The 24,119-nt window shown below is 37.5% G+C and overlaps 1 protein-coding gene across 7 annotated transcripts in view; it reads left to right on the forward strand.

The window, feature by feature from the left end:
- The first annotated feature begins 1,358 nt into the window (after positions 1-1,358).
- The window catches only part of Cstpp1 (centriolar satellite-associated tubulin polyglutamylase complex regulator 1), a 220,558-nt gene continuing 197,797 nt past the window's right edge, over positions 1,359-24,119 (forward strand). For 4 of the 7 annotated variants that reach the window (XM_074044760.1, XM_074044797.1, XM_074044769.1 and 1 more), the window contains exon 1: positions 1,372-1,510. In XM_074044760.1, coding sequence (XP_073900861.1) covers positions 1,465-1,510 — 46 coding nt within the window. In that variant the 5' untranslated portion in view covers positions 1,372-1,464. Of the gene's footprint in view, positions 1,511-22,022; positions 22,323-24,119 lie in introns of those variants that run through there. The other 3 variants (XM_074044771.1, XM_074044798.1, XM_074044764.1) reach the window with 3 other exon arrangements.

Below are 24,119 nucleotides of genomic sequence, written 5' to 3' on the forward strand. Positions count from 1 at the left end.
TTTCATGAGGACATATGAAATTCTCTGCAAATAGCTTCAGATTGCTTGGGAATAAAGTAAAATTATCATCCTTATCAATTGCTATACTATTACTTCATTATTATTACAGTAATAAGCCACAGGTATGAAATTTATGAAGCTCCCATACCCTCAATCTGCATGGGGTGGGAGTAGAGGAGGAAGAAGAAGGCAATTTTTTTCTTTTTTTTATCAAATTTGCAGGATGTCATATCAAATACCAACTTAGTAAATTCATTACCTCAAAATACTAAACACGGCTCCTAGTTTGGCTCTGTCGTTTTCTCCTTACCACATCCAAGCTCAGAGTGACTCACAGGAGCCTAGAATTGAGACACATATACAATTTTAAGGGAAAGGGAGAATTAGAAGGTTTGAGGCTTCTTACTGGAGAAGGCTAAGAATAGGCCGCTCAGAACACAAAGAGAAGAACTTTCTGTTTCCTTCTCCTCCCAGTGTAGGTGGTCTACTGGTTTCTCAGGCATTCCTTTGATGGCATGATTTTTGTTTTCTTTCTTTTTCACAAAAATCTCACCTTGTTGGAGGGGAGGACACCTGATCAAAAAGTGAGGACACAGTGGCTTTTTCTGCTAGGTTTGGACTGTGACAATTACTACAGGTCTCTTACCTGTGGTTAGGAGTGGAGAGGAGCAAAAAGAAAAATAGCTGAGAACTTGAAAACCAATGAATATTCTTTCCTTTTAAAGGAGGAGTAGTTGGCCGTAAGTAGTTGGCAAAAAATCTAGCAGGTGCTTCTCCTTTCTGCACCCTTTCCCTCTAGAAGTGGTGTCTTGGAAGGAAAAAAGAAAGACACTTGGGGAGGGTATCAAATTGTTAAGCGGCTGGAATAGAAAAAAGGTGTAAAGATAAAGAGGAATTTGGGAAGGGCAATTAACTCAAAGGACTTTTATGTCCAGCCCTGTTAGGCTAAAAAGGCACATATCCCTGGCCTCAAGAAGCAACCGAGGTATAATATGCACGTGAAAGCACTTTGTAGCAATTTAAGGTAGTAAATACTAAAAGAGATAAAAAATAGGTAATGAGATACTAAGGGTTTATAGGAGGTCACCAGTGGGAATTATTATTGTTAGGATACCAGATGTATAAATCAGGAATAGTTATGAAATTCAGCAACTGCGGACATGGACGGCTGACAGTAATTCTTCCGACATCAGGAAATATGACAGACGCAAAGGATTTTCCACCTTGCATCCTCTCAAACCACGGTCTCAAGAATAGGAGTTCAAAGAAACCTCCAACACCGCAAAGCTAAGGCTCCCGGAACTTGCGTGGTCCGCCCTGCGTTGCAATACGGCAACTGTTGGCGTGACACCCCCTCCGCCTCCCTTTCCCCCTCCCGGCGCTCGGGTGCCATGGTAACGGAGAGACTGCGACCTGGTTCCGGAAGCCAGAGAGCTGGAGCTTGGGAGCTACCCGGGTCAAAGGATGCTGAGCCCAGAGCGCCTAGCCCAACCGGACTACGAGTATCTGGGTAGGAGCTTCCTTGAACTTTGGAGAAGAAAAGAAGTGAAGAAGAGTTAGGCTGCGGTCTGAGGAGGAGGTGGCAGGGGTGGAGTCTGAGTGGGAACGGTCGGTTGAGATGGGGAGGGGCAGAGAGGCGGGGGTTCCAGGGCCGGAACCAGTAAGGTAATGCCGAACCGGGAGGAAAAAATAGCATCTGGGGAGTAAAGAAAGTCTGAAGGGTACCGGCTGGAACTCAAGCAGCGTGGATTGTGTTTAGAGTGGGACAATTGAGAATTTGGGGCCCTATTGGGGTATTATTGAGATGCTGGTATAAGTAATCTTGGAACATGAAGTGCCGCATCAGTCATTCTGCGAATAAGCATCTAACCGTTATAATGACGTTATCATTTTGAATTTTTCTTTTACATTACTTACTGTCCTAAACATTTTGCATGCAACATTATTTAAATCTTCTCAACAGCCCTAGGGGGAATTACTATGTTTTCTTGCATTTTACAGATGGAGAAACTATGTCTAAAGAGGCAACTTGCATAAATAAATTTACACAGCTAGAAATGGAAGAACTAGGATTAGAACCTGATTTTTTTTCCATTCCAGAACTTGACTCTTAGCTGTTGAGCTAAAGTAGTAGTTGGAGTATTCTACTTTATCGAGCACTTTCTGTACAGCACTTTCATAGCATTTACTCTATGAAAAAAAGACACACAGAAATATGTACACTTACAGATGCACACATTTGCATTAAAATTCATTAAGTTAAATTTTTACAGAAGTTTTAAGCTTACTGAAAGTTAAGCTAGTACAGAGACTTCTCTTCTGTCCTCTCTTTCCTCTACTCAGTTTCTCCTATTATTAATATCTTGTATTAGTGAGATACATTTGCTATAATCGATAAACTAATATTGACACATTATTATGAACAAAAGCCTGTAGTTTACATTAGGGTTCACTCTTTGTGTTGTACAGTTCTGTGAGTTTTGATAAATTCATAATGGCATATACTCACTATTACAGAATCAGACAGAGTAGTTTCACTGTCCTAAAAATGCTCTGTGAAGTTGGATGCTAGAGGCTCGCACCTGAATTCTGCTACTTGGGAGGCTGAGATTGGGAGGGTTGCGGTTTGAAGCCAGCCTGGGCAATTAGTTCCTAATACCTCACCTCCAAAATAACCAGAGCAAAATAGCTTGGAGGCCTGTCTTGCAAGACACAAAAAATCCTCTGTATTTCACCTATTTATCTCTCTCCCTACTCCCATCTCTCTGAAACCGCTGCTCTTCTTACTGTCTCTAAAGTTTTACCCTTTTAGACTATCATACAGTTGGAGTTACACAGTTGGGCTTATTTCACTCAGCAATAGATACTTAAGACCCCTTCGTGTCTTTTTTGTAGCTTAATAGCTCATTTCTTGGTGACAGTGAATAATGCATTGTATGGATGTACTACACACGTTTTATCACGAAAAACAATTCTGGTTAATTTTTTTGAGTTGGTAATATGGAAACTTGATTCAAAACATTTAAATAAATACAGTTTAACAGTAAAAAGTCTCCTCCCATCCCTTTCCTCCAGTCTGCCATGTTCCCAACCATCCTCAATCTCCCCTTACCCCAGGTAACCTCTATTATTGGTTTCCTGTGTATCCTTCTAGAGGTTACTTTGTTAGGCACATAAAAGAGCATATAGTGCATACTTTTTCACTTAATATAACTTAGAGTAATTTCTGTATCAGAAGAGAGCTTTGGTATCCTTTAAAAATTATTTTAGCTACATAGCATTTGAGTAGTTTATATTACCAATTCTATATTGGTAGGTAATGAGATGTTTTTAGCCTTTTGCTATTACTAAAAATGCCTCAACAAATAACCTGCAATTTTGTTCTTTTGCAAATATGTGTGCAGGGATAAATTCCACAGGTGAAATTGGTATGTCAAGGGCATATTCATTTGAAATATTGATCGATATTGTCGAATTGCCCTTCATTGGGGTCTTATGATTTTATACTGCCACCAGCAATGTAAGAGAATACTATTTTCCCATAATCTTGCTAACAAAATAGATCAAACTTTTAGAGTTTTCAGTCTGTTTTGTTGGCGTTTTCTGGCAGTCTCAAGGTAGATTTAATGTGTATTTCTTTTGTGAAGTTAAATTTGTTTTTCACCAAGTTTAAAGGCTACTTAGTTTTTGAAAAAAAATGTATATATTAATATACCACACACACATACAAATACAAATGCACACACAGACATAAACATGTATATACAGAAGGGTAGGGGGAGAGAGCTTAAGAGTGACCATGTCTATTAATCAGACAGAAGGGAATAGTTGTAGCACAGATAATTTTGTATTCAATGCATAACACTATCAAGCAATACCTAGACTTCTGCTAAAGAGTTTACTTATTTTGTCTCATTTACCCAGTACTTAATGAACCTATGAAATATTTGAAAAGCCTAGTTTATTGTTCAGTTCCTTGGGTGTTTGCTGTTTGAATTATATGTCTCAAAGGCTTGGCGTATTTAGTATACTGGTGTTTCGGTGAGTAAAAGCTGGCTGTCTCTTCCTAAGTGGTTTCAGTGGAAGACTAATTCAGTGGCAATGTTGACAATGAATGAACATTCAAAGTCTCAGGTTGTTTGAAAAAGTTTCAATGTTCCTGAACTCCAACTACCCACTTAATGCTTGAATCCTGGAAAAATGTTCCTTCAGTCTCTGTTGCATATTTAAGCATCTTAACTCCCTGTCCTAGCCATCATCTGCATTTCATGCAAACCCAAGCATAGCTATACTACTCACTGGCTTCCTCATGGTTCAGTAACCATACAACTCTACAGAAATGGTATTGTTTTTAGTGGGAACTTGCCTATTACAATTTGGTCTCTCTTAGAGGCATACTGTTTTTAAGCATTCACTCCTGATTTAGTGACTATTTAAAACTACTCACAGCACTCAGGAGGTTGAGGTAGGAGGATCTCTAGGTCAAGGCCAGCCTAGGCTATACATTGAGACCCTGTCTCAAAAAGCCAAAAAATATGCCGGGCAGCAGTGCCTCAAAACCTGTAATCCTAGCTACTCTGGAGGTAGAGATTTGGGAGGATCTCTGTTTGGGGCCAACCCAACAAAAAGTCCTCAAGATTCCATCTTATCCAATACTAGGTACAGTGCCACTGCCTGTCATCCCAGCTATGCTGAAAAACACACATAGAAGGATCTTGGTCTAGGCTGATTGGGGCATAAAGTGAGATCCTATCTCAAAACTAACCAACACAAAAAGGGGCTGGTGGAGTGGCTCAAGTGATAGAACGTTATGCCTAGCAAGTGTGAGGCCCTTAGTTCAACCACCAGTACTGCCAAAATAAATAAATAAAAATAAAAAGTTAAAAAAGAAACCACTCTCTGAATTAAAAACTTAAATACCTGTTTGTGGGCTCCTTTTTTTTTTTTTTAAACAAAATTTGTTTTGTTTTTACAAATTATAAATTCACATGTGTAGGCCTCAAGAATAAAATAAAGATATAATAAAATTGCAGTTGGTAGAGTGGCTAAAGTGGTAGACTGTCTGTCTAGCAAATGTTCAAATGCCTGAGTTCAAACCCCAGTATCTCAAAAAAAAAAATTGCAGTGACAGGAATACTTTGGCATTCAGTGAAACAAAAAAGTTAAAGCTGAGTACCCCTTAGTAAGTGTATCTAGAAACTCTTGTTAGGATTACGGTGTAAATTACAGTGATCCCTATACAATAAATATCTATAGATATCCCTTTCTATCTATAGATATTATTTGCCTGTTTCACTATTAGTAAAGGAAGCAATCTTTCAGCATATTGTGTGTGAACTGATCCTTTCCGCACTGACTTGGTGGATTAGGATCTTTGTAATCATAGCCTGGCATGGCTTAGGATCTTAAGATCATCATTAAAGAATAGCTCAATGATGTTCGTGCTGGCAGTCATCAGAATGTAGTGATACGAATTATGTTAATGCCCAGGCCTGAAGAGAACGAGACTCTGATGAGGAGATGAAATAAGTGTAGAACCTTTTGTATAAGACCCATGAAAGAGTTCCAGCCTCATGAAAGCTACTTATTGGAGGCATCTGCCAGAGGCTGAGGTGTGTCTGCATATCTGGTTGGGTGTGGATAACTCTCTAGAGCTGAAGGGCAGCCTGTTCTGAACCCAGGTTTGCAAAACACAACCACCTACGTGCTGACCTGAGTATAAGTAAGAGGGTGTAAGGTTTATTTTTTTTACTCCACCTAATTTGGTTGAAATGCATGCTTTCACTCATGTTCCAAGTTGGCCTTTCTGTTTCCATGGAACCTGCTTGTTCTTAGTAAGTTTGGTAATGGGTTGGTACAATACATGCCTCCAGGAAATTACAGATGCCTTTCTTCATTGGGGTCTATGCAAATGCATAGGAGAATCATAGTAAATGAACTTTTTTTAAGCTATAGGTCTTTGTCTGTTTTCTTTAAAAAAAAATTGTTTTGTTCTTTTCTGTTTTAAGCTATAGTTGCTTTTATTTTTTTTAACTGTGCCTTATCTTGCTTAATCTTGGAAACTATTTGGTCTCATTTCATAATTGTTAATATTATGAGTAAGGAAACTAAGGCTTAGAAGGGTGAATTTATTTATACAAGGTCACACAGGTGATGATGCATAGTAATGCAGGAATTCATACCCAGGTTTGTCAGATTCCATAGCCTGTGTTTTTCCTCTCCACCAAAAAAAGATGGTTCAAACAACTGATTTTATTTTTCTGTTGAGGATGGAACTCAATTTTTTTTTCTTTTTTGGTCCTTGGGATTGAAGCTAGGGCCTCTCACATGCTAGGCAAGCATACTGTCACTGAACTGCACTCCTAGCCCCAGGATGGAGCTCTTAAACAGTTCATTAGATACAAGTAAGTTTCCTGAGAACAGGAATTTTTTTTTTAGTGCTGGGGGTGGAATCTAGTGTTCATGCCAGGCATGCATTCTACACCGAGCCACACCTCAACCCCAACAGAAATTATCTTACTCATCATTTATACCCTCCCTTTATAATATAGACACTTCATATATATATATGCTAAATGGAATATGAATACTTTGGCCTTAGGGTATCCCAAATGTGAGTAGCTAACGCAACAACTAAGGCTTACCAGGTACCATCTGAGGTTTATACATATGCTGATACATATGAAGATAGTTTCAGTTATTATCATTTCCCAGATGAGGAAACTACAGTATAATGATACTAAATAGCTTCTTAATAAGTCGTGGGAAACAGAATTCTAATTCAGCAGTCTTGCTCAAGTCCATACCTAAGTATATGCTATTATAAATACGTTGAACAACTTCAAAAATGAGACCGGCAACTACTGCATAGGCCCATACACGAATCTAGAGTAAGTTCAGTTGATTCTGAAGGTTTCATTTAACACTTCTGCCCATGAGGGGGCATCCTAGGAATCAAGATGGATCAGGGAATGGTAAAATTCCAGTTTCCTCTTGCCTCTAGACTCACCTCTCAGAGGCAGGCAATGAAGAAAGTAACTTCAACCATTTGGGAGCGTTTTATTGACAATAGTCTATGTATTTTGGGTAACTGTGTGATCTTAAAGAAATTACTTAACCTCTCTGTTTTCCTCATCTGCAAAATGTGGATAATAGTAGAACTTATTTCATGCATATAAACACTTAGAGAAGAGCCTGGCTACTACATTTTATATACTTTGTGAAAAAGGTTATACAGAAAAGAGTGAGGTATAACCCTTTTAGTGCACCTGGGTAGGTGCTGAATAAATATTAGCTGCTATACTAGTAGCTAATTTTTATAAAAATACATAATATATCTATGGCAATCATGAAAATGTACTTTCTAGGTTTCCCACAGTGAGGAGAGGAGGGTAATTTAACTACCTACCCCACTTCTGATCTAATACCTTATTCACATTGAGATCACACTTCTCTTGGGTTGTTTCCAGCCAGTGACTGGGCAGGAAAGACCCACTTCCATGAGATTTGTGACTCTTTGGTGGGCTAGGTGACTTTGGTTGAAGCCCCCCTCTTCATTGCTAAGTCTCTCTCATTTACTGGGGTCAAACCTGCGTTGTGGTCTCTCAGCTCTCCAGTCTCCTCCAGCTCATTTCTTGTTTTCTGTCAAGCCATTTCCCTTAGTACATCTCTTGCATGTCTGATCCTGTCTTGGTGTCTGCCTCTCAGAGTACCTGGACAAGAAAACATTCAACAGTCACTTAAACAGTCCCTTTAAGCCTTGAGGTTGGTACAGTTTTTCAAGTATTGGCAAAGGTTCTGACATGGACTCTATCTCTGGAAGACTTTTCAGTGTTGCTAAGTTTATTTTTTTGTATTTGTTGATACCATAACACATGAAATTAACTTGTCTGACTGCCTGACACAACATTTTTTTTGCTTTCAAATTAATCCTGATAAACTTATTTTTGTTTTGAATATAATTAGTGATCTTTCCAAACCCAATCCTATACTAGGAAATATTGCTATTTACAGTAAGTTAACAGAAATCTCGGGAACTGAAAGGGTTGGGGTTGTTCCAGAAAGAAAATGAAATGAAATATTACAGATGTTAAACCAACTTCCTAAATATTTGGAAACTAGATTTGTAATATATAAAACTGGTCACTTTAAAATAGTATGGACATATTCACAAAGTCAACTTTCTTTTCTTCCTTCCTTCCTCCCTCTCTCCCTCCCTCCCTCCTTTTACCACAGGAAATATGCTGTAGTTGGGAGATGAGACATATTCTTTAATGACTATAACATGGAGTGACAGGGAAATTAGTGCCATGATGGAGTGTGTGAGCTGTATGGTTCTGGAGCTTGCAGCTTTCTTGGCTCTTTCTCACTTTAGTCTCTAGCTTCTTAGTCATGGCAGAGCCAGCAATTCTCTGGGTGGCCTAATTCTGCAGTATGCCTTTTGGGAGTTGTTCCTGGAAGTTTAGCTTAGACTTTCTTGCACCTTCCAAGGATTCTGTAAGCTCTGTTAGCTTTATGTGTGTGCGGTGGGGTGGCAGGGGAAGGAATAAGTTCTATTATTTCTGACCCTTGGTCACTGCAATTTCTTCTAAATGTAGGGTGATTTCATTGTTATTTTGGAAATAGCTTTGTACATTTTTGATCTTTTTTTTTTTTTTTTTTTTTGGTACTGGAGCTTAAACTCAGGGCCTATACCCTGAGGCACTCCACCAGCCCTTTTTTGTGATGGGTTTTTTTCGAGATAGGGTCTCTGGAACTATTTGCTCCAGCTGGCTGGCTTTGAACCTTGATCCTTCTGATCTCTGCCTCCTGAATAGCTAGGATCACAAGTGAGAGCCACCAGCACCTGGCTAAATTTTTGATCTTTACATTTATATATTATTTATATATTCAAGTAATCTCAAAATCTTTCCTCCAAATGCTGTCCAAAAGTTCAGGGATCACTGTTTTTTTGCACAAATACAGTATTTGCTTAGGGAGTAACTGTAGGAGGCCAAGTAGGTAATTGAAGTTTTAAAAAGTAATAATAGTAAATCAGAAGTGACATAAGCCATTAGCCTCTGTAGTTCATCACTGTTTATATCTTCATTGCACTTAGTATAGTTACCTCGTTTTCCTCTTGGATACTTGGTTATTGTCTGTTTCTTATTGGAATGTAAGCCATGAGGGCAAGCTTTTTCTCTCAGTTATCTCCAAAATCTAGCCCAGTGGTTGGCCCAAGTAAAGTGCTCAGTTGTGGAATGAATGGTCTGCTTTAAGTAGCAGAATAAATTTTAAAATAAATGGGAGAAAGGAATTCAGCTCAACAAATAGTTATTGAATTCCAACATGAGAAAGACGCTATTTTTTTTCCCCACTTTCACGGATGAAGAAAAAAGGACGACTGATTAAATTCTGCCCTGGATCGTTTTAGCTTTAAACTCTGATTTTACCTAAGGTTAATTTCTTGGTTGATAACCACAATTTCTACATTTTGGTTACACAACAGTAAGATTTAATCCATTTTTTAAAAGTGGTAAAAGAAGGACATTTTAAACAACTTTCTGGCATCTCCACGAGATCTTTTCCTTAAATTGGGCAGAGTGATATGCTTTAAGAGTGGAATTACCCTTGTAAAATAATCCATAGGTCCTCTTCTTTCTGTGTTGGAATCACCCTTGTCCTGCCTGCTTCCCTAGCAGCCTTAGGAAATAGCTCATTCTATGATTGGAATTTCAAGTCAAAACACATTTATCTGAGCAGAATTTTAATGATTTATCAAAGAGAGAAGGGATTTTCCCAAACACATCTGAACTTACCAAATTACTGATCCCATTAGCTATGTTTTTTTCTTAAGCACCTTTCTTTAAACAAAGCAATTACTGCTGAAATCATCAAATGTATTTTTCATAAAAGCTTTTGACTAAGTTTTGTTTGATTAGTAGAAACCTAGTAAAGTAAATATTGTTTGAAAAGGCACTTTCAGAGCCCTTTCTTTTTCTTCATTGAATTAGCTTTTAAAAGCACTATTCTTTGGAGAGAGTAAGAGCCTTTTTTCCAGATGTCCTATTGTGTTGCTCAAGGTCTTGTTAATACTATTACCTGGCCCTGAGATTACAGGTAATTGTGATAAAACACTAGATTCAGTTTCTGTAATCTCAGACAGAAATCTGCTTGTGCCTGAGGACTTTATGTCAGGTGTTTGTTAAATTTAGACTTCTCTCACCTGGGATAACCCTCTTGGCCCCCAGTAAACAGAGATATCTGGCAGGGATAGGGCTGCTTTAGGGCCATTTGGACTTTAAAAAAAGAAATCATGTGGCTGAACTCCTTCTGTGGCCAACTTACATACAACGGTTCTCTAAATGAGAAAATTATATATTTTAAAATAGGCATGTTTGAAACAATAACACTTTTGAATGTGAAATGTACCAAAGGCCACATGTCTTTGGCTTTGCTTGTCAAATGGAGAGGCTGCCAGAACCACTTGGCTCCATGGTTCTCATGCCCCAAAGTCCTGCAAATTGACACATAAGTAGGCAACACACAAAGAGTTTGAGCCCATGAGAAAGTGAGTTTGGTCACTTGGGCTGGCCTCATTCTGTGTGTGGAGTTCTTTCCAGCTTTGCTTCTTCTGTCTCATCTTAGTTTTTCAAAAAGGAGAGATTAAATGTGTCTGGTATTTCAGCATGTTAACTGCATGGGCAACATGAGGCCAGCACTCAGGCCACTTCAGCTTGTCATATGGAAGGAATTGCCTTTCAGGGGAGATTATAATTGTGTATGTAGCCACACAAATGCACGTTCTGCCTGGAGGGAAATGCACAGAAGAGGTCTTGTGCTGCCACTCAGGTCTCTTTGTGGAAAGCAGCATAAGGAGCCCTTACATGGCATAGTCACCTCTTCTGGACTTAATGAGTTATCTTTGTGTGTTAGCTACTTTAAAGAAGAAGAAGAAAAAGGAATGAAAGTAGAAATACACTCTTCCCCAAGTGAAGAGTGAGTTGCTTTTATTGGCCCTGCAGCTTTGTCTCAGAGTTTTGTACATTACTGATGACATCATTTACAATGCTAGTGCACAGATAGTAAACAAAAAATAGTTTAGCTTTTGGGCATCTAGACAAAACTTAAAGGGTCCAATTTATAAAAATGATACAAGTACATTTTATAAATAGTGAACACATGAGTTTAAATAACATGCCTGACCCCAGTCCTTTATGGAATGTAATATGTTGAAAGATGGCCATAGAGAAATCTAGAAGCTCTACTCTCTTGAATTATGTGGATTTAGACTGTGTCTGTGGTCTAGTGTTAATCCCAAGTACTGTGTTCTTGTTCTAGCTGTTGAATAAAGTGCAGAGTTGCCACGTGAATAAGTCATTATGCTCCTTGAGCTGTAACATTTCATCTATAGAAACGGCAAAGGGGATATTGCCACCGACCTCACAGGAGCGTGAGAGGATTGAGACGATAAGCATGTGGAGTTCTTTATAGGGAAGGTGTTTTGTAAATAGAAAACACTGCTATTATTCTCCTTGATCAAATTTCCCCAACAACTTTAGTTGATAAAAGTTACCTCACAGAGGGTTGGGAAGATGAATTAATTAATATATGTCAGGTATCTTGAAAGTAAACTGTTTAATGAGAGCTAAAATTGGTTGTCATTCTTGATAGTCTGTAAACCACCATCATACCTACTATTTAAACACATGATTATCTTATAAAGTCTCATATGTGCAGTTAATTTTCTTCTAATGTGGTAGAAAATGGTGACCATAAAGGTGAAAGAAAATAGGTAAAATCTTCTCAAAAAGGCCCTTTTTTTTTTTTTTTTTCCTCTTCAAGGTTATATACATAAGTAGCCTTTGGAGTCTTGCTAATCTTTGTTGATGTGTCTTGCCTTAAGCTCTGTTTTGACCTTTGCTCTTCCAGTAAATATTTATTTTTGGTCTCATATTTCTGAAGGAGAAACAAACTTACAAGGAAAAGAAGTGGTTGATTTGTCTCACATTGTGAACTTTTTCTAATCTTTCCTAGTGTGGTAAGAGAAACTAACTATTGTTGAAGAGCTCCCAACTAGAAATTTCTCAAACCCAGCCAAGCAATAAAAACAGCTTTGGCTGTTATCTTTAGAGAAGAAGGGATACAATAAAACAATTTTTATTTATATTTTGCTTATTTTGGCAGTTGTAGGGTTTGAACTCAGAGCCTCACAGTTGGTAGCCAGGCTTGATTGATTAAGATGGGGTCTTGTGAGCCAGGCGCAGTGGGTCATGTCTATATTCCTAGCTACTTGGGAGACTGAGATTGGGAGGATGGACTGGGAAAATAGTTTGAGAGACTCCATCTCCAAAATAATCAGAGCAAAATTGGCTGGAGGTGTAGCTCAAGTGGCTTCATGCATGAAGCCCTGAGTTCAGACTCTACTCCTACCAAAAGAAAAAAAAAAATAGGGTAAGTGTCAGAATTTAGTCCACACGGAATCTGTGATATATTCTCTAGATTCTTGGTAAAATATATAGAATATAATTTAACATTTTGCAATGATGTGGTGTCAGGATCTTAGACATCATTTATTATATTGTGCTATAGATATGTTGCAACATTTATCCATGAAGGTGGATATCATTTTTGTCATTTATAGGAGGAAATGGGGGCTCAGAGAACTGAAGTAAACTTCCCAGCATTTATGTAAATAGCAATTGGTAGAATTAAGATTTGATTCTAATTCTTCTGATTCCGTATTTTGTGATTTAGGTGCCACTCAATGTTAGCTAAATTTGACCTTGTAGGTATTAATTAGTGAAAAGAACTTCGTCCTTCCCCCCATACTCACAACTCTCCTCAGTCCAGACTGATGTTTTGTATTAGATCAGTAAGCTGTTGAAGTAACTAAGGTTTGGCGCTTCAGGTGGTTTTGTACCCCTAATCTCTCAGGGTATTAGGATGAGGGATGAACTGCTCACCCCCTCACTCACTCCAATGAAGTGCCTCATACAAGAAAGAACTTTTTTTTCTCTTTTACTTAACTTAATTCTAAGATGTGCAAAGCGAGGTCTGTTCTAGAAAGTAATCATAGGATTTCAGGCTAGCAGGAGCAAACCATTTGAAACACCATAGTTTCTAAGGATGCCTCAACTGTAGCTACTCTCCACCAAAGGAAAGAGGAAGGAATGAGTCCAAGCCAATAATCTTTTAAGTTAGTGAAACAAGCTGCAAATATCTCTTGTTCTCACATTTCATAGGTGAGAACTTAATAAAAGCTCCTACTTGCTGCAAAGGAGGTTGGGAACTGGAAGTTCAACTGAACAATTGAGTGTAGAAAGAATAGGAGCATGAATTTTGGGGTGTGCAAAGAAAAATCTACCATACCTAGTATGTCTTACTCAAGGTGAAAAGTATTCTTGGTAGCTGCTTATCCTTATTCCTAGGCAAAGCACAATGTACTGGTGGGCATTAGACTTTTTCTCTTTTTTCCTACTATATTTCATCTCTTCTCCCTTTTCTCTATTTTTTGCTTCCTGCTCAGTTATCCCATTTTATTATTTTTTTCTTTCCTAACTCTATGTGACCTCTTATTTTTCTGTATCACTACCTGTCATTTGCAGACATTTCCAATTAACCTGAATAGTCCCTCTCTACCCTTTAGAGAGCCATTCACTTTAGTAATTTTAGGGTTGTTGGTTCTTCATAATTATGTTTATTGCTGAGTATTGGGGCTAACAGTTTTTTTCTTTTGGGAGTTAGAAGAGGCCTTTTGTAGGAACCTAAGAGGTGCTACTTTACAGTAAATAAAAATATTTATCTTCCTTGACTGAGAGTGATTGCTAGAAGATTGAGAAGGATAACAAAGAAAGATAGTGCATACAAACCAGGGGAGGAGTTTCAAGGCAGAGGGAGTGTGCAATGAGATCGGATGCCTCAAAGAGGTCAAAGAAGTGGTAAGAATGCCTGTCTAGCAAGCATGAGGCCCTAAGTTCAAACCCTCCAGTTCTGCCAAAAGAAAAAAAAAAGTTTGATTGATTAGAGAAGAAATAGGGATAACAAGGGGAGGAGGAGGGCTTGTTGTTTTTAGTTTTTAGATGGAAGACACTTGAATATAGGCTGAAGAAAAGGGAGCCATCGTATACCGAGGGAAAGATCCAGGAGAAGGAAAGAATGAATAATAACTGATGGAAGACAGTTTCAGAAGACGTGAATTCTAGGGTTACAGACAGAGGTGGAAGGCTGTTTTGATGAGAATCAGGTGTATTTATCTATTAAATACTGTACCCTATAATCTATTATGAGCTCTTTGAAACTATGTGAGACCTAATATAAATTTATCAGCCCTAAAGAATAAATGCTTAGTTATATGAATGCAATAACATAATGTCACTTTCATTGTTACATACAGTATTAACAAACATTTCACTTATTTGAGAACAAGTTATTGTTAAGATTTTTCTTGCTGGGGATGTAGCTCAGTGGTTGAGTGTTTGCCTAGCATGCACAAGGACCTGGGTTCAATCCCCAGTACCGCATGCACAAAAAAATTCAATGGTAAGATTTTCTTAATTAGGTGTAATTCCTAAGTGAGAAGTCAGATCCTAAAATGGTCTCAAAATGGCTCTACAAGGAATCATTATCTTTGCGCAAAAGAGATGGACAGGAAGGATTGTGAAAAACATAGCTAAACTTGAAAATGGAAATAGGAGTTGATGGTCTTTACCTGATAATCACTTCTTCAAATTTTGAAGTGAGAATCAAAATTATCTCCTTCCAGTTAGGAAAGTCAAGGCTTGAGGACAGCAAATAAAGTTTGTATTGGTTACTGGGGAATGAAGAAAAGATACTTTGACTGGGGACAAGTGCGAGAATTCTAAGTAGCATTCAATCATGTTAAGTAAAGTTGGAAAAAAAAAGAAGTTGCTAAGAACATTAGCAAGAACAATCTTGACCATATAAATTGGCAAAAGAAAAAATACAATAATAATAAGATAATAGTTATGTGAAACATTGTTTTGGGAAAAAAATTGTCACGTAAGTCAGAAGAGAAAAGATGCAAATAGAACAAAATTCCAGGTCTTCCATACAAGAAAGTTGAAAGAATTGATTTAAAATTTGGCCGGGGCCAGTTAGGGTGGCTCATGCCTTTAATCCTAGCTACTCAGGAGGTAGAGATCAGGAAGGTTGTTCTTTGAGGCCAGCCCAGGCAAAAAAATTAGCGAGACCTCATCTCAATAAGTCAGGCATAGTGGCATGCACCCATGGTGGCATGCAGGAGGCTGTTGATAGGATGATCATGTTCTGAGGCTTCCCTGGGTGTGAGTGTGGGGAAATAAGAATCCTTACCTGAAAAATAACTAAAGCAAAAAAAAAAAAAAAAAAGGCTGGGGAGTGTGGCTCAAGTAGTGGAGCACCTGCTTAGGCCCTGAATTCAAACCCCAGTACCAGGAAAAAAAGTTGTCCAGGTATGGTGATGAGTACCTGTAATCCTAGTACTTGGGAGGTGGAGGCAGGAGGATGGCAAATTTGAAGCCAGCAGAGGCTACATAGTGAGACTATGTGTGCTTCAAAAAAAGTTGTTTATTTTTTTAATTCCAGAAATTTGAAAGTCAGAATGGATCTTAATTATAACAAAGCTAGAAATACCTTACCTCACAGCCTTCTCACCTCTGAGTCCCACTCCTCAGAGGTCACTTTCAGTTTTTTAAAAAAATTTTGCTACATATTTTAAAGTGACACACTTAAAATACTCTTCTTAATTTTTCATTTTTAGATATTACCTAATGATTTTCTTCTATGGGAAAGGACCATTCAGTCCTTTTATACTCCTTTAACTTCTCCCAGTCTTCTAATAAAATTATTCTTTTTAGTTAAATCAATATTCAGTATTTATTATGACCATTAAAGTGTTTTATATACATACAAATATCATATATTATATTATGATCACATTTCTCCTTTTTACATATATTTCTTCGTAGAATTAGTAGTTGCCTTTTTTTTTATTGTTTCATTATTCATATGTGCATACAAGGCTTGGGTCATTTCTCCCCCCTGCCCCCACCCCCTCCCTTACTACCCACTCCGCCCCCTCCCTCTCCCCCCAACCCCCTCAATACCCAGCAGAAACTATTTTGCCCTTATCTCTAATTTTGTTGTAGAGAGAGTATAAGCAATAATAGGAAGGAACAAGGGTTTTTGCTGGTTGAGATAAGGATAGCTATACAGGGAGTTGACACATTAATTTCCTGTGCGTGTGTGTTACCTTCTAGGTTAATTCTTTTTGATCTCACCTTTTCTCTAGTTCCTGGTCCCCTTTTCCTATTGGCCTCAGTTGCTTTTAAGGTATCTGCCTTAGTTTCTCTGCGTTAAGAGCAACAAATGCTAACTAATTTTTTAGGTGTCTTACCTATCCTCTCCCCTCCCTTGTGTGCTCTCGCTTTTCTCATGTGCTCAAAGTCCTATCCCCTTGTTGTGTTTGCCCTTGATCTAATGTCCACATGTGAGGGAGAACATACGATTTTTGGTCTTTTGGGCCAGGCTAACCTCACTCAGAATGATGTTCTCCAATTCCATCCATTTACCAGCGAATGATAACATTTCGTTCTTCTTCATGGCTGCATAAAATTCCATTGTGTATAGATACCACATTTTCTTAATCCATTTGTCAGTAGTGGGGCATGTTGGCTGTTTCCATAACTTGGCTATTGTGAATAGTGCTGCAATAAACATGGGTGTGCAGGTGCCTCTGGAGTAACCTGTGTCACAGTGTTTTGGGTATATCCCCAAGAGTGGTATTGCTGGATCAAATGGTAGATCAATGTTTAGCTTTTTAAGTAGTCTCCAAATTTTTTTCCAGAGTGGTTGTACTAGTCTACATTCCCACCAACAGTGTAAGAGGGTTCCTTTTTCCCCACATCCTCGCCAACACCTGTTGTTGATGGTGTTGCTAATGATGGCTATTCTAACAGGGGTGAGGTGGAATCTTAGTGTGGTTTTAATTTGCATTTCCTTTATTGCTAGAGATGGTGAGCATTTTTTCATGTGTTTTTTGGCCATTTGAATTTCTTCTTTTGAGAAAGTTCTGTTTAGTGCACTTGCCCATTTCTTTATTGGTTCATTAGTTTTGGGAGAATTTAGTTTTTTAAGTTCCCTATATATTGTGGTTTTCAGTCCTTTGTCTGATGTGTAGCTGGCAAATATTTTCTCCCACTCTGTGGGTGTTCTCTTCAGTTTAGAGACCATTTCTTTTGATGAACAGAAGCTTTTTAGTTTTATGAAGTCCCATTTATCTATGCTATCTCTTAGTTGCTGTGCTGGTGGGGTTCCATTGAGAAAGTTCTTGCCTATACCTATTAATTCCAGAGTATTTCCTGTATCAACTTTAGAGTTTGTGGTCTGATATTAAGATCCTTGATCCATTTTGAGTTAATATTGGTATAGGGTGATATCCATGGATCTAGTTTCAGTTTTTTACAGACAGCTAACCAGTTTTCCCAGCAGTTTTTGTTGAAGAGGCTGCTATTTCTCCATTGTATATTTTTAGCGCCTTTGTCAAAGACACGTTGGTTATAGTTGTGTGGCTTCATATCTGTGTCCTCTATTCTATGCCACTGGTCTTCATGTCTGTTTTTGTGCCAGTACCATGCTGTTTTTATTGTTATTGCTTTGTAATATAGTTTGAAGTCAGGTGTTGTGATACCTCCTGCATTGTTCTTTTGACTGAGTATTGCCTTGGTTATTCGTGGCCTCTTGTGTTTCCATATAAATTTCACGGTAGATTTTTCAATCTCTTTAATGAATGTCATTGGAATTTTGATGGGAATTGCATTAAACATGTAGATTACTTTTGGGAGTATAGACATTTTTACTATGTTGATTCTACCAATCCGTGAGCATGGGAGATCTCTCCACTTTCTATAGTCTTCCTCAATGTCTTTCTTCAGAAGTTTATAGTTTTCCTTGTAGAGGTCATTCACATCTTTTGTTAGGTTTACACCTAGGTATTTGATTTTTTTTGAGGCTATTGTAAATGGAATTGTTTTCATATATTCTTTTTCAGTTTGCTCATTGTTAGTGTATAGAAATGCTAATGATTTTTCTGTGTTGATTATATCCTGCTACCTTGCTGTAGCTATTGATGATGTCTGGAAGCTTCTGAGTAGAGTTTTTTGGTCTTTAAGGTATAGGATCATGTCGTCTGCAAATAGGGATATTTTGACAGTTTCTTTGCCTATTTGTATTCCTTTTATTCCTTCTTCTTGCCTAATTGCTCTGGCTAGGAATTCCAGTACTATGTTGAATAGAAGTGGAGATAGTGGGCATCCTTGTCTGGTTCCTGATTTTAGAGGGAATGGTTACAGTTTTTCTCCATTAAGTATAATGCTGGCTATAGGTTTGTCTTATATAGCCTTTATAATGTTGAGGTAGTTTCCTTCTATTCCTAGTTTTCTTAGGGCTTTTATCATGAAATGGTGTTGGATCTTATCAAAGGCTTTTTCTGCATCTATTGAGATGATCAAGTGGTTTTTGTCTTTGCTTCTGTTAATGTGGTTATTACGTTTATTGATTTTCGTATGTTGAACGACCCCTGCATTCCTGGGATGAAGCCTACTTGGTCGTGGTGAATAATCTTTTTGATGTGTTGTTGAATTTGGTTTGCCATTATTTTGTTGAGGATTTTTGCATCAATGTTCATTAAGGAGATTGGCCTATAGTTCTCCTGTTTGGAGGTGTCTTTGCCTGGTTTTGGGATAAGTGTAATACTGGCTTCATAAAATGTGTTTGGCAGTTTTCCTTCCTTTTCTATTTCATGAAACCGTTTAAGGAGGGTTGATATCAGTTCTTTTTTAAAGGTCTGATAGAATTCAGTAGAGAATCCATCAGGTTTTGGACTTTTCTTTTTGGGGAGACTCTTGATTGCTGCTTCAATTTCATTTTGTGTTATAGATCTATTCAGGTGATTAATATCCTCTTGTTTCAGTTTTGGATGATCGTATGTATCTAGAAATCTGTCCATTTCTTTAAGATTTTCAAATGTATTTGAATATAGGTTCTTGAAGTAGTCTCTGATGATTTCCTGGACTTCCATGGTGTTTGTTGTTATCTCCCCTTTTACATTCCTGATTCTACTAATTTGGGTTTTTTCTCTCCTCATTTTAGTCAGGTTTGCCAGGGGTCTGTCGATCTTGTTTATGTTTTCAAAGAACCAACTTTTTGTTTCATTAATTCTTTGTATGGTTTTTTTGGTTTCTATTTCATTGATTTCAGCTCTTATTTTTATTATTTCTCTCCTTCTATTTGTTTTGGGATTTGCTTGTTCTTGTTTTTCTAGGAGTTTGAGATGTATCATTAGGTCATTGATTTGGGATCTTTCAGTCTTTTTAATATATGCACTCATGGCTATAAACTTTCCTCTCAGGACTGCCTTTGCTGTGTCCCATAGGTTCCGGTAGGTTGTGTTTTCATTTTCATTGACTTCCAGGAACTTTTTAATTTCCTCTTTTATTTCATCGATGATCCATTGTTCATTAAATAATGAGTTATATAGTTTCCAGCTGTTTGCATGTTTTTTGCCTTTGTTTTTGTTGTTGAGATCTGCTTTTACTGCAGTGTGATCAGATAGTATGCACAGTATAATTTCTGTTTTCTTATATTTGCTGAAGCTTGCTTTGTGCCCTAGGATATGATCTATTTTAGAGAAGGTTCCATGGGCTGCTGAGAAGAATGTATATTGTGTAAGTAGTTCCCTTTGTGCATGTTTTTCTTTCTTTTTCTCCCCTTGTTCTTCCTCTTTTTAAGACAGCCCAGACTGTCCTTGAACTCAAGATCCTTCTGCCTCCACTTCCCAATTGCTGGGATTGTGTACAGATTTTCTATGAACTCATCTTTAATTCGTCCCTAAATTTTCCAGCCTTTAAAAAGTCAGTCTTTTCAGTTCATACAAGCGCATCAAGGTACTCTCTCAGTTTCAATTTCTTTTCTTCAAGATAACTTTTTTGGTGTACTCCTTCACCTTCTTGGTCCTCCTGCCTGCTTGCTCTCTAAATGATTCATCCTTATCATGGCTATTACTTGTCTCATCCATATTTCCTCAAGCTTATGTTTTCCTTATATACTTTTTCTTGTTAGAGTGCATCCTCTAAGATTGCATCTAAGAAAGAACATACAAGGTAAAATTTGGGGGGTGTTGTTTGTCTAAAAATGTCTTTATACTGCCCTTATATTTGATTGACAGTCTAGGTAGATGTAAAATTCTGCTGGAGATAATTTTCTCCTAGAATTTTAAAGACATTTTTCCATTATCTTTTAGCTTTCTATGTTGCTATTGAGAAATCTAACGCCTTTCCGATTTGTGATAGCTCAAGTAGATCAGCACACTGGTGCAGACCTTCTTTCATTCATTGTCTTGAGACCTTTCAGTATGGAAAGTTTTGTCTTTCAGTTCTGAGAAGTTTTTGTAAAACATATGTTTGATATTGTCTCGTCTGTTTTCTGGAACTGATTCTACTCAAACATGAACTTTATGGATTCATGCTCCAGTTTTTTTTTTTTTTTTTTGGCAGTGCTGGGTTTTGAACTCAGGGCCTCACACTTGCTAGGCAAATGCTCTCACTAAGCTATACTACCAGACTTTTTCCTTTTAGTGTTTTTTTCAGAGAGGGTCTTGCATTTTTTGCTGGACAGCCTTGGACCATCCTACCTTTGCCTCCTGAGTAGCTTGGCTTATAGGTGTGAAGCACCACATCCCTGCTTATATTTGAGACAAGGACTGGATGACTTTTTGCCCAGGCTGGCCTGGAACTGTGATCTTCCTGTTTCTACCTCCCAAGTAGGGATTACAGATATGCATTATTATTTCCGGCTCCTTTCTCCCTTCTTTCCCTTCTTTTTGTTGTTGTATGTTCTGTGATTATCTTTAACCTTTCCCTCAGTTTCAATACTCCTAGTCTTCAAATAAGAATATTAAAAATTAAAATACCTGTTGAATATTAAATACTGTAAAGTCAGAGTTCTTCAGAGGAAGAGAGCCAATAGGATACATATAGACTTAGATATACAGTCATGTGTTGTTTAGTGATGGGGTATACTCTGAAAATGTATCAGGCAATTTTATTTTGTAAATAAAGAGTATACTTTCATGAGCCCAGATAGAATAGGCCAGTTATTCAACATGGCCTCTTGACATAGTCAAGAGATGTGGGAGGTAAACATGAGACATATGAGGCTCCTACTGGCATATCATGGCATACTGTTTTATAGTAAACTTTTTTTTATAAGTAAAAGGAATATACTCTAAGATAACAATAAAAATTAGGGCTGGGGATGGATGTAGCTCAAGGGTAGAGAAAATGTCTAGGATGGATAAGGCCCTGAGTTTGATCCCCAGCACCACCTGCATATGCAAAGATGAAAAGTTCCAGAGTTTCAATACTCAAAAATCTTGAACTCCCCATGTCCAAGGCCAAGAAGACAATTTTCCTTTCTTCTGCATTTTTGTTCAGTTTTGGATCCTCAGTGGATTGGATGATGACTTCCACATTGGTGAGAGCTAATCTTCCTTACTCAGTTTACTGATTCAGATCCTAACCTCTTCTAGAAATATCTTCACAGACAAAACTCGAAGTGTTTTACCAGCTATCTGAGCATCCCTCAACCCATTCAAATTGACACATAAAACTTACATCACTTCTACTACGTTATTTTTAAATTTCTGTTTACTTGTTTTTTGTTTTCTAAATTTATATTGTTTTTCTGATAATATTAATTGTGGGGTTTCATTTTTGCTTATTCATTTATTTTTCTCTTCTCTGTTCCTTTTTTCTTGTTGGATACATTTGTGTGCTTTGGAAAGTACATAGAGGGTTTCCTTAAGTTCTAGAGTGTCTTAGTTACCTGTTCAGTTGCTGAGTACAGTGGATTCTTCCAGATTAATAAGTAGACTTTTATGTAATCCTCCTGTTTAGTAGGGTGGTGCTCTCTTCAACTGTTCTTAGTGTTCTCAAATTCAATAGCCTTCTGATTGAGCCTATAAAAAGAGAACAAACTTTTAATGTTAACTCTGAGTGGAGGAGGAGTCCTAACTTTACCATATCAGGTTGGAAAGAGAATCTAGAAATATAACTGTCTCTTGTGCAATTTTTGTGTGTGTGTGGTGCTGGGGATTTAACCCAGAGGCTATGTGTGCTAGTCACGGGGTTTGGGCAGGCTAAGCAAGTGCTCTAACACTGAGTTACACCCCCAGCCCTCTTACATAAACTTTATCCCAGCTTTCAGTTTTTATCTTTACTTTTGCCCGTGCCTTCAGAAGAACCTGATACTTACAGTTTATAAGCCTTCTGATGTTGTATGAGAGGGTATGTTTCTTAAATCTTTTCTCAGTATAGCCACTTAATGCTAGCTTTTCTTCTGTCCACTGTATTAGTTATTACCAGTTTGTCTAATTTCCATCTTCCAAATAACTAACATCTCATTTGCTTCCATCTTAACTTTAACACTGTTTTTATAAATCTGTCTTCTTTTATTGATATATAAATTAACCTACCATAAAATCCACCCTTTTAAATTCAATTAGTATAATTTCAGTGTTTTTTAGTATATTCACAAGGTTGTGTTATCACCACCATGACACAATTCTCAAACACTTTATCACACCTAAAATAAACCCTATACTAATTAGTAGTCATTCTCCGCTTTCCCTTTCTCCAGCCCCTGGCAACCACTAATCTACTTTCTGTCTATGGATTTGCCAATTCTGGGCCTTTCATAAAGTAAATGGTATCATATTATATGTAGTTTTGGGTCTGAGCATGTTTTCATCATTGGTGCTGCAGTATATGTTTCAGTACTTCATTCCTTGCTGTGGCTAAATAATACTTAGTTCTATAACACACTTTTGTTTATTCCTCAATTGATGGACATTTGTTTTATTTTCACTTTGTGGATGTTATGGCAAATACTGCTATTAATATATATGTATATATGCAAGTTTTTGTTTCAACACCTATTTTCATTTCTTTTGGTCATATACCTGGGAGTGGAACTTCTGGATCACATAGTTACTCTATTTGAAGTTTTTTAAGAACTCTCAAACTTTTCCAAAGCAGCTGCTCAATTTTACCCACCAGTAATATACAAGGATTCCAGTTTCCCCACATCTCACATTCTCCCCAACACTTTTTATAGTTTGTATTTTTTTTTTCTTGACTTGGTTGGGCACACTAAGTTGGCCCAAGCTGGCCTCATACTCACAGTCCTCCCCATTTAGCCTCCTGAGTAGCTGGGATTACAGGCATATCACTGCCCTTGGAATATCTTTTTATTATGACCATTCTAATTTGGTAAGTCTTTGTCTCATTGTGGTTTTTGGCTTGCCTTTCCCTAGTGATTAACATTGCTGAGCATCCTTTCATGTGTTTTTGAGTTTTGGTAGTCTTCGTTGGAGAAATATTTATTTAAATCCTTTGCCTGTTTTTAATTGGTTTGTCCTTTTATTGTTGAATTATAAAAGTCTTTGTATGTTATGTATATTAGACCTTTATGAGATGTAATTTGCATATATTTTCTCCCATTTTGTGGGTTGTTTTTCATTTTCTTGATAGTATCCTTTGGAGCACAGAAGTTTTTCATTTTGATGAAATCCAATTTATCTATTTTTTTGGTTGCCTTTTGCTTTAGGTGTTGTCTAAGAAATTGTTACCTAAACCAAGATCATAAAGAATCACATACATTTTTTATTCTAAATATTTTATAGTATTAGCTTTCACATTTAGGGCTTTGATCCATTTTGTGTTAATATTTTATAAATGGTTTAAGGTAGAAGTCCAAAATCATTCTTTTGTATATAAATACCCAGGTACCCCAGCACTGTTTAAAAAAAAAAAAAAAAAGACTGTTCTTTCCCAGAAGCAATTAATTTTAATAGTGATCTAGTGTCCTTCCATCTTGCTAAACTTGTTTATTAGCGCCAATAGTTTCTTTCTTTCTTTTTTTGTGGTACATAAGACCTCATACATGCTAGGCAAGCATTGTACCACTGAGCTACTCACTCCTTCCTCCCTTTTTTTTTTGAGACAGGGTATACTAATTTTGCCAGGCTGGCCTTTAATTTGTGATCCCCTGCCTCAGTTTCCAGAGTAGTTGGGATTACAGAC

Source organism: Castor canadensis, chromosome 1 (assembly GCF_047511655.1).
Source record: "Castor canadensis chromosome 1, mCasCan1.hap1v2, whole genome shotgun sequence".
NCBI lineage: Eukaryota > Metazoa > Chordata > Mammalia > Rodentia > Castoridae > Castor > Castor canadensis.